Genomic DNA, 18905 nt, shown 5'->3' with positions numbered 1-18905 from the left:
ACTCTGAAATATGCCGTACATGTGTAGCACAATGACACACATGTCGCAAAACCAGTCAGGATCCGGTTCAGCTCATGGAAACAAAAGTGTTGTGTTTATATTTGTGTTCAGTGTAACAAATACTGAGACGTGTAATAATGTCGTGTGTTGTTCATCTGAGGACGCTGCAAAGAACCAGATTATTTTTATTATCCTGTTTGTCTGTTATGTGAACCTTTAGAGGATGTACCTTATAATGACTGAGTGTGTTTATCGCACTATGTTAAATGTAACTGTGAGCGACACGAGGCTTACTGCTCATGGTTACCTCATCAGTGGTGAAGTCAGCCAGCTTGATGCAAGAAACAGGAAGAAGAAAAGGATGAAAGAGCAACACACAGATGAAAAACAAAAACAGACTTTCTAATCGACAGAGCTGAAATCTGAACATGTCACCAGCTGCAGGAGGCAACGCTCTGAACCACGTCGTTCCTCCTCCAGATGGAGCTTTCACTGCCTATAGTCTCTTGACATACAATGGTTGGATTCTCCTATGATACTGTATCAGCTGAGCCTCAAATTCTTATGATCTCGAGCTTCTTCAGTCTCAGTGAATCCTTAGTTGGCTCAGATGCATCATCTGGTGTTTGAGTGTAGGGCTGGGCGATATGACCCAAAATTCATATCTCGATATTTTTTAGCTGGACGGCGATATAAGATATATATCTCGATATATTTTTTAAAAGCCATAAAGTAAGAACAAAAAGAGAGTTCTTAGTCAAAGCTGTGTCCCAGATGTCACACAGGCACTTTTATTAACATAGAGCAGATGTACATAAAATTTACTCAAAAATAAATTATGAGCATTTATTAAATAATAATGCTCCATAAATAAAAGAAAACAATGTTGTTTTTGTGCATAACAAAAAGCTCACAATTGTGCAGTCAAAATGTAAACTAAAAGACGCTGAGCACAATAACAAAGACAGACAGATTTCACAGCTGCTCTGTTCCCAACTTGTACTGTGTGACTGACAGCCTGGAGTTTGAAATCCGCTTCGCAACCGCGTCTCTTAACAGGTGCCATTTATAGTCCTTATACACAGTAGGGTAATATTACGTTGAAGCACAGTACGTATCACTCCGCGAGGCTCAGCCGTAATGCTCCGACAATCCATCAAGCGGTGCAGCTCCGTAGCTTACTAAAGTCGTACTAAAACATTTTTTGACAGATTGCTGAGCGCCGTGTTCCACATAAAATCGGTTCGCGGCCATCAAGCACAACCAGAATTCATACATAAGGTGCGCTGTCAACTTTTGAGAAAATGAAAGGATTTTAGTCCGTGCAGCCCCTCTGAGCTGCATGGCGTTAGCGTGGTTAGCTCGTTAGCGTGGTTAGCTAGCTAACACGTTGACGCCGTCCAGCCCCACGCACGGGGCGATGCGCAGTAACTCGTTAACGGAGATTTGCCGTGTCCATCTTGTCGCTTCCTGCAGGTGAAGCGATGGGGGACGAGGAGTTGTGTTCAGTGAAGGAGAGGCGAGGCCGAGTAACATTGCGTAAAGACGAAAGTGGACGAAAGAGAGGCAAACCTGCGGCTCCACAAGTATAATTATAACGTAACATAGACTATATCGATATAAAGGATATTGTCACATCTTATATCTCGTATAAAAATATATCGATATTTTTTAAAAACTCGATATATCGCCCAGCTCTATTTGAGTGTAACAAGGTGGTTGTAACACAAAAGGAGTGTAAACAGGTGAGTGTGGTTTGTAGTGTAAACTAAAGCAGCATGTCTAACCAACCACATCTCCATCGCTCCACAGCTGCTGAGGGAGCTACAACCCTCATTCAGCCTTTCACAGACATACGGCAATGAACTGTATGAACAATAAACTTTATTCATACACACAAATCCCTTTAAGGTTGTGTCAGCGAGGGCAAACGTGCCACATCAAATACATGGAGCTACAAGCTGTGGTGACCCACTGTCAGTAAGGGAGCTTTATTACACACACACAGCATCACAACAACAGTTACCTCAAGCTGCTTCTATGTTATAAGGCAAAGACCCTGCAGTTACACAGGAAACATTAGGTGACCGTCTGTGAGCGACAGTGGGAACCAAAGCCTCTAACAAACATCCATCGATAGATGAGGGGCAGACGGGCTGAATGCAGAGAGGTCTACTAACACATGTTGAGTGAAGAAGAAACATCCAGTGCATTATGGGGAACTTAGACCTATAACTTAGACCTGTGTGCGCCTTAGCATATGCTACTTCCGGCGCATAGCGCTTAGTTTCCGGTGTGATATTCGCTCCTTGTTCACGGTCGGGTTTTTCAACCAAATGGACGAATCAAGTGGCGATTTACATTTCTCGAGATGTCGAATGTATCTGTAGATGATGTTGATCGACTTGTCGATATTTTTTCCCCCCGCGCCTCAGAGAGAGACAGGATTCAAATTTTATACTTCTCAGTATTTGTATACAGCGCTCCCTCGTTTATCGCGGGAGTTACGTTCTAAAAATAACCTGCGATTGGTGAAATCTGAAGTAGCCAACTTTATTTTTTACAATTATTATAGATGTTTTAAGGTAAAACCCATCACTACACACTTTATTGATCCCCCAGGGATCAATAAAGTATTCTGATTCTGATATACACTCAGACAGGCATGAACATTTTCACACGTTTCTCTCTTGTTTAAGCTCTCAAAGTTCAAACCTTCGTAGACAAATAAGTCCAGTATTACAGAAACCAAAGATCAAACCGTGTTTTCAGGTCCAGCACATGAGAACAGAGCAGCTGAGAGATAATTCAACATCAATGAATCATTAATGAATCAGCGATTCTGTACTGTACAGGAGAGACGGCACGGAGGAGATCAACAATAGTCTGCAGCCAATCAGGACGCAGAACACAAAGCACTGTGCGCAAAAAAAAAAACAACAAAAAAACCATGCAAACCTGCACAAAAAAAATGTGCGAAACAGCGAGGCCGCGTTATAGCGAGGGACCGCTGTAATTTTGAAGGTACGTCACAACATACCCTTCGTAAATACTCATGCATAGAGACCCTTACCACGGTTTGTTGACATGCTGTGTAGGTGTGTACTTGACTAGCAGGGAAACCTTTGACTATTGTTCACCTGTAGTTTGAATGCTGAACATCTGCCTGTTTAAATCATAAGAACTGTCACTATACAGAGATGTGCTTCTGATTCTGTAATGCAGTTCTGCTTGTGTTGAGTGATGTAAACCACCAATCGATCTGCACGCTTCAAACGTCAAAACTGATCATTTGATTTTTTTAATGACACAGCAGTGGTGCGTGTTCCCACCTTCTGCTCTTTGTAACTTAACGCCATCTTTCTGTTTTCATATTTTGGACATGATTTTGGAGTCCATCTTTGCAGCAGCAATTGACCGCAAAGTAAAGCTACCGGAAATGTACAACCCTGCATCCGATCTTAAAACAGGAAGTTAGCATTTTCTCGTGCACAGGGTCTATTGCAGACTAATCAAGGTTGCCTATCCAACCCTAACTATGTGCTTTATCAAAGAGGAAAGTTTTGTCTGTCACCTGAATGCAAAGTGGAAGCTGGTTCCACAGAAGAGGGGCCTGAAAACTGAAGGCTCTGCCTCCCATTCTACTTTTAAACACTCTAGGAACAACAAGTAGGCCTGCAGAGCGAGAGCGAAGTGCTCTAATAGGGTGATATGGTACTACAAGGTCATTAAGATAAGATGGGGCCTGATTATTTAAGACCTTGAATGTGAGGAGCAGGATTTTGGATTCATGTTCCAGTTGATGCATCAGAGTCAATCTGGGATCCAGTGTGGAGCACATGGACACTTTTAAGGCTTAAAGAACAAACCGATGATTCGATTAGATACTCGGCTCCATCTCTGGAGTCACGGCCACCAAAGCTTTGTTTCTGCTAACACTGTAAACATATACAAATGCACATTAATAGTTGTTACTGCAGAAAGAGAAAAAGAAGCGTCAAAGACAGGAAGGAGATCTGCTCCACTGTGGAGAGAGCTGCACAACTTTGTTCCTGCAGAATTGTCACACAGTCAAACTGATAATTCTTCATTTTTCATTGATAGTTAAACAGACTGGTTCTTATAGCTCTGAACGTGCTTCACAGCACAGCAGCAGCAATTGTGTGTTTCAGGAAGAAACAACGTTACAATAGAGCAGACTCTCCTGACACTGACAGAAAACACTGCGTCTTTACATCAGTGCTGACCACGTCCTTTCAGTTTCATCTACATGAAGTATATATAAATAAAACAGCGCTGACTTCATGTCTTGTTCTAGGACCGGGACACCGACCTATTCTTGATGCTGATATTGAATAAGTGTGGTGTGTGTGTGTACCTCTAAAGATGTCTCTATAGATGACAAATACATGACTGTATGCATGAAACTGACAGCAAGACGTGGGAAGGACACGGAGGCAGAGTGAGAGTTACCCTCTGAGCACTGATGAAGAGTCTGTGGATTATACTGCCAGCCAGGCCCTGGCCTGCTCCTGTCACTACCACCTCTGGTTCCTCCAGCAGGGAGCTCACAAACCTAGAGACAACACACAATGTGGGAAATGTTACAATATTCCCACAAAACAAAACACTTAAATAAGAACATGTAAAACCTGAAGACGCCAAAACTATAAAATAAGACCACCAACATGAGCGAGAAAGAAACGTGTGAACTGACTGTGATCCTTCAGACGCCGTCTTTGTGAAACGTTAACAGATTCATCGTGACAACAAGTTACTGACTAACTATCTGTAGTGACGGTGAAGACGGTTACATGTCACCAACAGCACAAACAAAGCTGTCAGTGAGCGCAGCTCAAACTCTGCGACTCACTTCTTCAGTTCATCAGCAGCCTCTCCGCTGTCGTCCTCAGGAACGGAGAACTTGGCCTTGAGCGAGCGAGCTTGAGTGATGACTGTCTCCATGCTCAGCAGCTGGTTAATGAAATCCTGCACACAGGACAAGAACAACTGTCTGCTCAATCCTGACAGCATGAGACCCCAAGACTGTCACATTTATACACATACGTGGTTTTTCCTACGTGGAACGTTATAGGCTGAGTCTCGGGGTGTAAAAGGCGTGTTTGGAGTCACAGTGGATACATGGCATACTTAAATGTACTTTGAGAAAGCCAAGAATGCTTTTACACAACAAGACTGTCCAATCAAGGAAAACTAACATGGTGGGGTTTAGCTGTGCAGCTGTACAGTGTTATTCAAAGAAAAGGGGCTGTATGGATACTGAGTGCTAGTGAGAAGAACATTTTTATATGTGAAGAAGTGATGATTGTTCTCAGACTTTAGGACAGTATTAAAGCAGGTGTTTAATGCACCTAACGTGTGATCAAACTCAATAATAACAATCTCAGTCTCTGTTTTCGATCACTGATAAACACATCCGATATCAGCAGAGTATAAAAGCTTTGAGCCCAGGTGGGAACAGCCGAAGGAATTACCTAGGTTTAGAAAAAAGTTAGCCATCACTGAGGAAGCACTGGAGTTTGTTACTCCAGCTCCCACTACAATCCCACTGCACCACACCCCTGTTTTCATGGTTCAACCATCAATGGCCATAATAATTATCAGCCAAGTTCTCAGCCATGGTGCACACTGTCCAGTCTACGTACACCTCATGTACAGCACATACTCAACTACAACACAAACACAGTTAACAATCAATCAATAATTTATTTAAAAACAAAACTTTTTTGGGTGAATCTAATGATACTTTCTTTTAAACTGAATTCTTTGTGGAAAGTCCGGTCGAGTTTTCACTGACCTCTAACTTCTTGTAGTCCTGGTTGGGGGACTGCAGGAGCTTGCTCGCTTGAACTGTAGCTTGCTGAATGGTTTTTTGCACTGATGGAATATCTTCAGCAAACTCTGAAAGAGAAGAAATGACAGTGTTTCCAGAGTGACAGAAAGCTGTGATTAAAAGAAAGACCTGCCACGTTTGTAACCTCAATTACTGTTAACATGAGAAAAAGCCTAAAATCGAGTAAACCTGCAAACTATTATCTTACTAATACAGATCCTTTTGAAATAAACAAAACCTTCACAACATTTTATAATAATTTTTACAGAGATTAAAACATATCCACAAAGTCTTGATGGATTATTATTGGAGTTAATTAATCCAGCTATTTCAGAGGATCACAGAACACATCTGCAAAATAGAAACTAGGCCTTTTGTCCAGGACTATACCCACATGTGCTTTGGCACAAGGAAAAACTCCCTTTAAACAGGAAGAAACCTTCAGCAGAGCCAGGCTCAGGGAGGGGCGGGGCCATCTGCAATAACCGAGTACAATAACCTCAGTTTGATCTGAATTAAGAAGCAGAAAGTTAGCGGCCATCCAGGTCTTTGTGTCTTTAAGACATTCCTGCAGTTTAACTCATTGGTGTGTGTTATCTGGCTTCATGGACAGATAGAGCTGGGTGTCATCTGCATAGCAGTGTAAATGTATGCTATGTCTTCTAATGATGCTGCCTAAGGGAAGCATGTATAATGTAAACAGAATTGGTCCTAGCACTGAACCCTGTGGAACTCCATAATTAACCTCAGTGTGTGAAGAGGACTCTCCATTTACAGTGGGGCAAAAAAGTATTTAGTCAGCCACTGATTGTGCAAGTTCCCCCACTTAAAATGATGACAGAGGTCAGTAATTTGCACCAGAGGTACACTTCAACTGTGAGAGACAGAATGTGAAAAAATAAATCCATGAATTCACATGGTAGGATTTGTAAAGAATTTATTCGTAAATCAGGGTGGAAAATAAGTATTTGGTCACCTCAAACAAGGAAAATCTCTGGCTCTCACAGACCTGTAACGTCTTCTGTAAGACGCTTTTCTGTCCCCCACTCGTTACCTGTATGAATGGCACCTGTTTGAACTCATCATCTGTATAAAAGACACCTGTCCACAGCCTCAAACAGTCAGACTCCAAACTCCGCCATGGCCAAGACCAAAGAGCTTTCGAAGGACACCAGAAAAAGTATTGTAGACCTGCACCAGACTGGGAAGAGTGAATCTACAATAGGCAAGCAGCTTGGTGTGAAAAAATCAACTGTGGGAGCAATCATCAGAAAATGGAAGACATACAAGACCACTGATAATCTCCCACGATCTGGGGCTCCACGCAAGATCTCATCCCGTGGGGTCAAAATGATCATGAGAACGGTGAGCAAAGATCCCAGAACCACACGGGGGGACCTGGTGAATGACCTGCACAGAGCTGGGACCAAAGTAACAAAGGTCACCATCAGTAACACACTACAACGGCAGGGAATCAAATCCCGCAGTGCCAGACGTGTTCCGCTGCTGAAGCCAGTGCATGTCCAGGCCCGTCTGAAGTTTGCCAGAGAGCACATGGATGATACAGCAGAGGATTGGGAGAATGTCATGTGGTCAGATGAAACCAAAGTAGAACTTTTTGGTATAAACTCAACTCGTCGTGTTTGAAGGAAGAAGAATACTGAGTTGCATCCCAAGAACACCATACCTACTGTGAAGCATGGGGGTGGAAACATCATGCTATGGGGCTGTTTTTCTGCCAAGGGGACAGGACGACTGATCCGTGTTAAGGACAGAATGAATGGGGCCATGTATCGTGAGATTTTGAGCCAAAACCTCCTTCCATCAGTGAGAACTTTGAAGATGAAACGAGGCTGGGTCTTCCAACATGACAATGATCCAAAACACACCGCCCGGGCAACAAAGGAGTGGCTCCGTAAGAAGCATTTGAAAGTCCTGGAGTGGCCTAGCCAGTCTCCAGACCTCAACCCCATAGAAAATCTGCGGCGGGAGTTGAAAGTCCGTGTTGCTCGGCGACAGCCCCAAAACATCACTGCTCTCGAGAAGATCTGCATGGAGGAATGGGCCAAAATACCAGCTACTGTGTGTGCAAACCTGGTAAAGACCTATAGTAAACGTTTGACCTCTGTTATTGCCAACAAAGGTTATGTTACAAAGTATTGAGTTGTATTTTTGTTATTGACCAAATACTTATTTTCCACCCTGATTTACGAATAAATTCTTTACAAATCCTACCATGTGGATTCATGGATTTTTTTTTCACATTCTGTCTCTCACAGTTGAAGTGTACCTCTGGTGCAAATTACTGACCTCTGTCATCATTTTAGGTGGGGGAACTTGCACAATCGGTGGCTGACTAAATACTTTTTTGCCCCACTGTACATGCACAAACTGGAGTCTATTAGATAGATATGATACAAACCTTCACACATTCACGTGTTATCAGCACGGAGCATCTCTGTCAACTTCTGGAAGTAAAGCTTTTAGTAAGTGTCATAAGATCAAAATAAATTTTTTAAAGAAGTGAAACGAGGACATTATTGTTGTGTCCAAGCTATGTTTTGTATTTTGTAGTCCAGACTTAATCAGAATTAATTTGCATACAACCTGGATATTCACCAAAGCATTTCTGACCTGCTGAAACATTCTGGGATATTACAGAATAAATGAAAACTAGCTTTCTGGTTTAATTAGAGAAAAGGTCTGAGTATCACAGCAGGACGTTAGCTGACTGAGGTTTCTCCAAAGTACTAGAAAACTCTCCTCAGTGATGTCCTTACTAGTGTCTCTCATTGGCTGTCTCTAGACTCAGAACTGGTCTTAGCAGTATACCGTCAACTTAGAGACGATCCAGAAACTAAGACCTGTTATAATTATACGTGAACTCTCATTAGCTAAATTAATGGTTGCACTGCAGGTGTCAGGGAACAACAGCAACACGACTGAAAGATCTTTAGCTTCTTCTAAAAACCAAATCAAATTATGCCCTGCTCCAGATGTGACAGTCTGAAGACGAAATCTAGACTTTTCTGTATCCTGGAATAATTATCAATTTATTGTGTGTAGAATAAAATAAAGAGTGGGTTTTATCTGATTTCTGATCATTACTGGAGAAAACTTGACTGAAAGAAATTCATGTTGGGGAAACTTTCCAGGCTCCTTTCACAGTGAGGGTTTAACCCCAGGGTCATGTTCTACCCATCATGCCTACGCAGCCCTGAAAATATCACGTGTCCATCTCTGATATTTATAAGAGCTCAAAACTGGCCCAAACCCTGATGGAGTCCAAGGGCCTGCAGTGCAGAACACATCTTGAGCCCAAATCTTGGGGGGCTCAGGATTTGGGCTTTTTCTGCAGCTCATGGGCTGCATTCACTGAACTGACCACAAACTCATCTGTGCACCAAAGTACACAGTGAGACGTCCTTTACCCTCACATCACTGGACACTTCCAGGTTCTGGGTTCCAGTCACTCTATACCAGTGGTGCCCAAATCTTTTTGCATCACAGCTGTGATACAGAACGGCTGTGTGGGCGGAGCCTGTTTCGCTTCAGTGCCGAAAAAAAGGGGTTGTATTTTGATGTAATGACTGTGTCGATGCAATCAGTCATTACATCACTCAGCTCAGGACTGAGCTGTCTAGACACCAGCGTGTATCATACAGTGCGTCCACTTGCAGCCCTCCTCGTTTCCCAGCCGTCGCGCCCCCGTCTGCACATCCCCACACAGTCCTCACATTTCACAGTCAGTGATTGTAAAGAGATCCTCTGCAGTGGCTCTGCCAGGAGCCTGTCTGCAGAGAAGTCATTCCTTTGTCACTATCAGTGGCTTTATCCACCTGCAGAGGAAAGCAGCTACCATGCACCTTATCATTAAGCACTCGATAGGCAACTTTACGGGGGCAGAGCACAGACGCAGTTTTAGCAGAGACACTGTTGAGCACGACGGTTTAGAAGTGTGTGTCTGAAAAAGCCCTCTGACTTGTCTTTGTGCTCTGGATATTTGGCGTCTTAGCTTGCTAAGCTTTAAACTGTCACAAACTTGCACTTTAAGTCAGACACGCTGCGGCCTCTCCTCATCACCCACCGCTGCGCAGGTATGCTTCATCTTATCTTCTTTGGCTTGGAAACATATTTGGTGATGCTTCATCCTCTGCTTTGTGTTTGTGTGCGAGCCCCGTCAAAAGCCTGTGCATTATGCTGGCAGCGTCCAAGATTTCTACTTTTTTATTCATGCAGCTTCTGGGTTTTTTTCTCCATTAACATCTCAGGTTGCATTTCATTTTCTTAGTACTTATTTTAATATCTTTAGTTTTTTGTGTTTCAGTCTTACTGTAATTTACCTGCTGTGGGCTCAGAGTTATTTTCCCTGATTTTATTTCATATAAACATGTTTCTCAACCAAACGGTGAGGACTTACCTTCTTCCTTCAACTTCAGAATAGTTGCATGAAGTATACAGGGCAGGAGGTGACGGGCCAGGTCTGCAGGTTTCTGCATCGCCATGTAGTGCAGAACCTAAAGACAAACCCCCAAAAAGTTTAGTTTGCCTGGCTTCTGTTTTCCTTTTGCTCTTTCAGATCAACAGAATATTTTTGCACAGCCAACAGGCTGCCTCTGAAGAAGACTCCAGATAAACGGTGACCTTTCTCTATGATGGTTATTCACAGAGGGACCAGTCATACCCAGATCTTTAAATCTGTCATAAGACTATCAGTGAGCATTATTTTTAACTTTCTCTTTTTGGATAAACAATGTCTTTAAAAGACAGGCAACATTTTCAGTGATGGTGCAAACTGGAGCTCCGAGCTCTGCTTTCATATGTGCAGGAAGAACATGCAAACGCTTGGCAGGGACCTGCCCGGGTCCAAATCCAGGACCCTCTTTGGGTGAGGAAACAACCCCAGTTACTGTTTGTCCCTTTCCCATAAAGCCGACCGGATCATTAATAGAAGCTGGTTTAAAGTTGTTCTTCATTTAACACCATCACACCACAGAGAGCTGCTGTGTGTCAGTTAAACATCGTGTGTGACAGCATCAGATCCTTTTTCATCAACATGTGAAAATGCTTCAACATGTCTGTGAGCACAGATCTGTGTTAAACTGACTTCTCCAACATACATGAGCCAAAACGGTCCCATGGCAGAAGCTGATCCTGAAAATCAGCAGAAACATTCATGAAAACACTTTGTGATCCACTTAGTAAACACGTTTGGCTTAAAACATGCATGTGGCAAAACGAACGACCTGCTTCAGACCTTCTCGGCCTCCTTGGTGTCATCAAAAAGTCTTTTTTGGCGTCGTGCAGGTGTGACCCTGGCAGTCTCCCAAGCCTCCACCCACATGATGCCTGGGATCTTCATCCTGGGACTGAGTGTCCCCGTCACCATCGTGTTGCCCTTCTCATCGACCACTTCCTCTTCTACGTAATCCCGAGGTGAATACCAGCGCACAAAATCCTCCAGGACACAGCCGGGGTTGGCTGCCTGTGGACAGAGACACAAACTCGTACTTTAAATGAAGTAATGTGTAAATATATTCACTGACACCTCATACTGGCACTGACGACTCGAACAGGGCCCACTCACGACACCACTGCATTCATGGACCCAAGCACACCAGGCTGTCACTGAACATAAAATGTCATTTATGCATCAAAACGATTTCCTTCTGTTCAGGACTGGAAGTAAATACGTGTGATCTGGCAACAAAAATGTTTTACTTTTTTGTGTAAGAGTAAATCTGAAAATCTATGAATAACAAATCAATTGTATTTTAGTATTAAAACCAGTTCAGACTGAATAAAGAGCTCGTCCACACTGGATCAGAAACATAGAGACATGGTGGGAATAACCAACACTGTAGATTCAGGGCAGCTGCAGCATGACTTACACTGTGTGCTGGTCATTATCACTGCATTACTGCCTCAGGTCTGCAGGTCTCTGCAAAGACAAGGTTCAAATAACCTCTGAAGATGATTTATAAAACTGCAATGAGCTGTTTGAAAACTGATGACCACGTGATCGTCTGGTGATCAGAGGTTTCTGCACTCACGTAGCTTCTCCCAGCATGACTGCATCCATCATGCCACACGTGTCAGTGACAGAGTCACAGCTTTCCACAGCGTAGGCTGATCAACAGTCCTCTTATTTCACACTAGTTTACTTGTAAAAGCCTACATGACATTTATTATTAATTCATTAATATCCCATTCATTAACTGCACAGAGAAGACGTCGTTTTCTTTAAGCTAACAGTATTATTAAAGTTCTTCATGACTGGGCCCAGTGTCCTCTTTATGGTCACCCTACCACAGCGGTACTCTCTGTGACTACTGTGTGTGTGACTGCACAGTTATGTTCACTGCAGGCAGTTCACACACACACACAAAACATCCTGAACAGTAAAACTAGCAGACATGTAGCAACTCGAGGGCACACTGACGCTAATGTGTGTATAAGAATTTCTTTTACTTATGTAGGCGGGGTTCACCCTGGACAGGTCGCCAGTCGCAGGGCGAACACAGAGAGACAGACAAACATTTAACCCAGGGGTGGGCAACTCCACCAATGAATGATGAGTGTAAGCAGGTAAGAATGTATGTAAGCTCTGCTCCAGTGTAATGCATAGGTACAACAATACGCTTTAACTTTAATATAGTTTGGTCACATAATTCAATTCAATTCAATAAAACTTTATTGATCCTGAAGGCTGACCCCGATGGAAATTGGGTTAAGGCTGCCGACCTTTGCCAGCGCCATCTTACCCTTCTGACCATACATACATGACACAAACATCACATGGGGAAGACAGGTCAGAGAGGTATAACAATGGAAAATGCACCACAATGCACCAAAGATAAGGAGACAAAAATAACTCCCCCCAGACTGAGCTCCAACAGGGAGATCAGTTTGAGAACAGAAAAAAAACACCTCTGCACATGAAAAAACTCTTAATACACGAAAGAAACACATGACAAGCAACAGGGATGGGTAAAGGGTGAGAGACAGCCAGTGTAGACAGCACATCCAGGCCTGCGTGCGCTGGTCTCCTTGATCCACCGTCAGCATCGGAGGGGAATAAGCGTCGAAGGCGTTTGGAGGGGGGAGGAGTGTACATCTGCATGTGTATATATGTCTGTGTAAGTGTGTGCGTGTCCAGAGTTCAGCTGAGACAGTGTCCTCCTCCCTGCCAGGCTAAGTAAACAGTCTTCCAGCCAACCCAGGTGGCCTTGCATGGAGTGGGAAGAACAGTCTACACACAGTCGTTATCAGGGAGTTGTTGTTCGGCTCCAGCCTTGAGCCCACGGCTGGGGCCGAAGGGGTATCCGCATAAGTGATGGAGGTTTTTACTTTAGTGCGAACAGCTCATATGAATTTCAAAGCTGTTCTAACACTCCGACACTGGTCTCTCAATCTCCCGTTGGAGAGCCGTGAGCTTCTCCATGATGTTATCAAACTTGCGCTCCGTGATGTTATCATTCTTGTGCTCAGAGAGCCGATTCTGAGAACTCACGACTGTTAACTCAAAAGACACGACGTCGTAGTCTCACTCCCAGCGCTTTATTTGTTACGCCATTTTTCTCCACACCAACAACAACCCTTCGCGGGCAACAGTACTCTCGCAATATAACAGAAAATAACAAGTTAACAACGACCGCAGTGAGCTTCTCCAAGATGTGATCCAATTTGCACTCAGAAGTCTTATTCTGAGTATTCACAGCAGCCGTAAGCTTCTCCAAGATCTTATCCATGCTGCGTTCAATGAGCCCATTTTGAGAAACTCACGCCTCTTCCCATCGTTTGAATCCCAGCGGGCAGCCTTGTGGGGGTTTGAACAGCCGGTTCCGCTTTCTTAATTCTTCGATAAGTCAGGGCCAAGCCAGCTCCGATCAGCCAGAACCCTGTTACCATGGTTCCGAATAGGTAGATATCTTCAGCACTCAGGCTCACCCGAGCCCAGACTTCTCGTTGAGAAAGGGGTGTCAATTGCATTCAGGGAGCAGTTGATCCAATCCATAATTCCTCTTTTAGGTTTTAGAGAACAGACTGTGAGAGAGTGTTCCAGGGAAAAGTAATACAAAAAACACGAGACAAGACAAGGACATAAGAGGCTAAGCAGGGAAGCTAAGGGAGAGGAGAAAAGTGCGACTGCCTTTGTTAAGAGCAAAACTCTCTGAATGCTGTAAACACACCGTGTTTGGGTGGCTGCATCCCAAAAACACCACAGCAACACTGAAGTCTGGAGGTGGGAGCATTATGATTTTGATGTTCCCAAAAAAAATGTGTGATTGCTTAGAAAAGTTATGCATAAAAACTTTATAACAAGCTGCAAAAGGGACTGAGCCATTAAATCTAACTCCAGGAAGGATGAATGGAGACATTGTTGATTAAAATCTGCTGCCATCTACCAGGATGATGAAGATGAAACAAGGATGGATGTTTCAGCAAGACCATGATCACAAACACAGCCAATGGAAACTGTTGGTTTCAGAGGAATCAAGTAAAGCTGCTGGAACGGCCCAGCCAATCACCTGAGCCGAATCTGTGGGAAGGATCCACGGAGCATTCGGGATTTATAGACTGTTTGTGTGGTGAGTGGGTCAAAGTCATGAGCAATGATGGGACTGGTTTCTCCATACAGAAGCTGCCATGAACTGTCATCACCAACATTTGTATAAAGTACTAAATAAATGTCTGTGTGTTTAATGTCCCTGTGTTACCGACATCTGGTGATAATTTCACATCAAAGCACCTTTAGAAATATATTTGCTTAGAGAACTGCTGACGTGTTCAATACTTATTTTACCTGCTATAAAATGAAAATGTTAATATGTGTGACATCTTTAAAATCAAAGCAGCACGAGCCTGTGAGGTACCCACCCACAAATAACATGGTTATTTTCCCACCGGTAACGCAACTCAAGGACAAACTCCTGCCAGAGGTGTCCAACAGCCCGCAGCCCACCGTAGTAATAGTTGACCAGACACACACACAGAGCCAGACGGTAGGTCAGACTGTCACTGGGGGCTGACTTCAGCTGGTGGAAAAGGTTCTACAACGAGGGAAAAGACCAGCATGAAATCAAACAGCAGGACACCAAATTTAATACATTCTAATAAAAATCCTGACAAAGTACTGACAGCACTGAGCCCGTCTTCACTCTGAAACTTATATTGGACCTGACCTGAGTGTAACCTTGAGTGTGCGAGTGGTGAAGAGGCAAACATACATAATCAGAGGTTTTCTCTTGCTCCGATGTCCCACTGGAGTTGGACAGCTGAGTGTTATTCTTACAGTCAGACTTCTCCACAGCAGCATCTGGAAACAGAGACACAAACACAAATAAATAAGTCTGTCATTTAGAAACTCTGTTGTTTTCTAGATGTTAGAAGAATTAAACAAGTGCAGCTCACGTAGTCATCACTTCATGATAAAACACAGGATGCTGATCGCTCAGTGGCAAAAGCAGGATGTGACCAGAAGTAGACAATAAAAATAAGAACGCTGCCTGATATCCTGTTTAAGATGACGCTCTTGTGCTTTACTGAGCTGCTGTCAGATGGGATCAATATCTGTGGCCAGCACTCTAAGACATAAATGCAATTACGGCTGTAGTTTTAAGATTCAAGGCTGTCTTAGCTCGAGCTGCTGAGTGTGACGGGCTCAACAGTGACCAGGAAGGAAAAACTGTTTGTGAAAAGAAGCAGAGGAGCCACATCAGTACGAGTCAAACTACCACACGCTCCGAGGTCTCTGCTGCTCTGAATATCACGCTCACCGTCTCCTAACACGGGATCCACACCTCTTCTGTCAGAATCAGTTTCCTCATAAAATGAGCTGAAACCATTAAAACTCAGTCAAGTATTAGTCAACTCCGACTAGTTAATGCCTTTTAAACAGGTTACATGATTAACTCTTACCAGAAGGACAGAATTGAGTATCTCGGTGTTAGGGGGCGACTCATCGATGCGTCGATGGCAGCGAATGTGCTTCCGGGCACTGTGCACCATGTTGGAGACAGACAGTTTGGAAATGGGCACAGTTGCTGCTGGCTCGGTCAGCTTGGACAAAGCAGAGCTGATATCACTGTTTTCTACAGACGACAAACACATCCAAGAGTTTCTGTTCAATTGCTGAGGCCTGGGTCAGCACAGATGCCCAGATCTCCCAGTAAGCTACGCACGTTTCCAGAATGCAGTATGGTCACTCAACAAGTAAAGCCAGGAACCTGACCTTTGCCCTCATCTTCAGCGTATCCTCTTCCAGGAATCTCCTCTGTACACTCAGTCCTACAGCAGAGTTTAAAGAGCTCTGTCACAGCCTCACCTACAGGGAACACAAACAGTTACTGACCTGATATTTTCTTATTCAAACTTTTCATGAAGCACACGCTTCAGCACAGCGAAGCAGGACAACATCTGTGTAACATTTTCTAAATCATGGACGTGGCAACAAAAGAAAAGTCCACTTTACATCACATGTAAAGTGCTTGGGGCTGTCATGAGAGGCGGGGCACACCCTGGACAGGTCGCCAGTCTGTCGCAGGGCAAACACAGAGACAGACATTCACACCGTGGGAAATTTAGGGCCCCAATGAACCTGTCCCCACTAACTGCATGTCTTTGGACTGTGGGAGGAAGTAGGAGGCCCACACATAGAACAATGAGGAAAAAAAGACACTTTATTTGTCCTTTATTATGTTCTTTCTATCGGTAGCTTGATTACATCCGTCTTATCTGCTGCGTATCATTTGATGCATGAATTTTAGCTTAGAAATAGTTTCCTCTGTGCTGTTTGGACAAAAAACAAAGCCATAAAAAGTCTTCACACATCACACAACAATGTGTATGTTTGTAATGGATCCAAGTGTATTAGCAACCAGAAAAATACAACATTAAGGTCAGTGCACTTAATGCACTGACCTTAATGTTGTATGTAGCGGTGTGTTTGAAATCTGTACTGACTAGTAAAACCTCTGTGGTCTGCCCCAAAGCATCATGGTCTCTGCCCCTGAGTGTCCCACTGATCAGTTTAACTTACCCAGTAAACACTGAGGATTTTCAGCCGTCCTGACTCGAACTGACCAGTGAGGAGCTTGAAGAGGGTCGAGGTCACTGTTGGGTGATAAACAGAGTAAACAGTAGAGGAGAGTTTCTGATACACTTTTAGTTAAAGGGTTTTTATAAGTAATGAGTCATGTTTGATTACATGTGACGTAGTCCTTCACCAGTAATCAAGATAATTACACATGTAAGCATTTCCTTATGTCACACTCAGTTTGTCCCTTCATGCTTGTTAGACCTGTGCCAGCTCTGTTTGGACCTTACAATCAAACCCATGTACGTTTACCCTTTTAATAAACTGCTCCACCCATTTCCTACTTTATGAGTGAAATATGAAGCAATGCAGTGTGTACACGGATGCAACACTCAGTGCTCAGCGCAGCGTTTTGTGTGCTATAGTGCAAGTGAACAGCTCACTCCCATCAAAGCTTTTCCATTGGATCGTTAACACAAACACCAAATGTCAGGAGGACATGCGCCTCAAACTGGAGTTGTCTTTCTAGCCTGGGTACTGTGTTATCCTTGTCTGTATACCGAGCTTCTTATTAATAATCAGCTCTGCACAGGAGCAGAAGCAGAGTCCAGCCTGTTGCTCTTACAGTATAATACTCATAATAAAAGCACAGTAACCGTGGTTAGTCACTGAGCAGCCCGGTGCGTTTCGCTTGATTTCTTTAGTCAGGGTAAATTCATTCACCTGCACGGGTTAGCTAAACGAACTTTACAAAACAAGTTTCCCCTACAGCCGAGTGCTCACCTAAGGACCTAAGTTACGGATTAGCTTACACACACATTTAACTTACCGAAAAGAATACGGTGGGGCCTCAGGTCCTCCTGTCTGGTAGTCCAATTTACTGAAGAACACCTCAGGCTGTCACTTTGAAATAGCCGGTAATGTAAATGCTGGACCTCTCAGCATCTGCCATTCCCGAACAGACACATGCAAGTTTGTCCGTGACCGCAGCCACGCTGTACATTTATTTCAGTTTCAATATTTTTTTCGGTTTCATTTCAAGGTGGCATCGTTCTGATCCCATACACACACAAATCCTGATTTACAAGTACAAAATATTTATGACCACAATTTGAGCCCATATACTCTCTCTACCACAGCTGCCTTTGAACTTGCCTGGGCCAGGTCTGAGTCCAGCTTTGCTACTCCTGCCAGGTCACATGACACAGGGGTGTGCTCTGATGTCAGCAGGCAGGTCAGTGGAGCCCTCTGGTGGTGGATATACGGCAGTGAAACAGGAGGAGGCCTGAGAACAGACAGCAGGCTTAACTAGCAGGACAAAGTACTTGAAGGAGTCATCACAGCCAATCAGCTCTCAGGAAAATGAAACATCACATACATTTGCTCTTCTTTGATTTTCATCAATGTATTTCCTTTGATAGATTTTCCGTCAACACTTCTGCTTGATTAGAAGCTCATAGGCAGTTCCTGTCACTCTACAATAAAACAATGTAAAGGCTGCGCTCTCTGCCCTCCCTAATTTGACATATTTTGTTGTTTTGTGTGTGTGTTTGTCTGTGTGAAGTTTTGATGTGTATGTGAAAAACACAATTTTGAAAACACTGGAAAAAGACCTCAAGACATGTTTTCCTTTACTTTCTATGAAACAACAATTCCCACCAAGGCTTTTCAGTGTGAAATTTAGTGTATAGAAAATACCTGTGCCAGGTTGTCTCCATCTAGTGGTGAACATGGCCTCACCACTACATCAGGTGAGCTTTTCACTGTGCACAGTGACACAAAAGTAATTTAACAATTTTTAAAAAAGCAATGTTACAGATTCAGTAAGAACTGAAGTTTATCATAATCCTTCAAGTTTCACTCAGTAACAGCAGCTTTTTAATATTATTGGCTATATTTTAGAGTCACATTTATATGAAATGTCAAACAATCACAGAGTGAAACTGAACTAAACAATCAATGCCATGTGAGTTGTTCTTGTTTGTTCTTTATCTCGGATTTATTGTAAGCAGC

At 43.4% G+C, this 18905-nt stretch overlaps 1 protein-coding gene across 1 annotated transcript; it reads right to left on the bottom strand.

Moving 5' to 3' along the window:
* Positions 1-22: 22 nt before the first annotated feature.
* On the bottom strand, positions 23-18610 carry LOC146565143 (rab3 GTPase-activating protein catalytic subunit-like). Its single transcript, XM_085290152.1, has 13 exons — positions 18591-18610; positions 18048-18177; positions 16896-17040; positions 16089-16181; positions 15776-15948; positions 15040-15173; positions 14735-14862; positions 11112-11335; positions 10275-10371; positions 5819-5922; positions 4874-4989; positions 4474-4576; positions 23-331 (listed from the first exon to the last, which is right to left on the bottom strand). Exons 1-13 carry the CDS (start codon positions 18608-18610, stop codon positions 263-265), a joined length of 1536 nt encoding a protein of 511 aa, XP_085146278.1. The 3' UTR covers positions 23-262.
* Positions 18611-18905: the final 295 nt, after the last annotated feature.

The sequence above is a fragment of the Mchenga conophoros genome, linkage group LG10 (genome assembly GCF_057382185.1).
Source record: "Mchenga conophoros isolate Kocher_MC1m ecotype Shallow Benthic linkage group LG10, M_conophoros_male_GT1.1, whole genome shotgun sequence".
NCBI classification, from domain to species: Eukaryota; Metazoa; Chordata; class Actinopteri; order Cichliformes; family Cichlidae; genus Mchenga; species Mchenga conophoros.
Note: the sequence above shows the minus strand (reverse complement) of the source record. Positions and strands in the feature narration are given on the sequence as shown.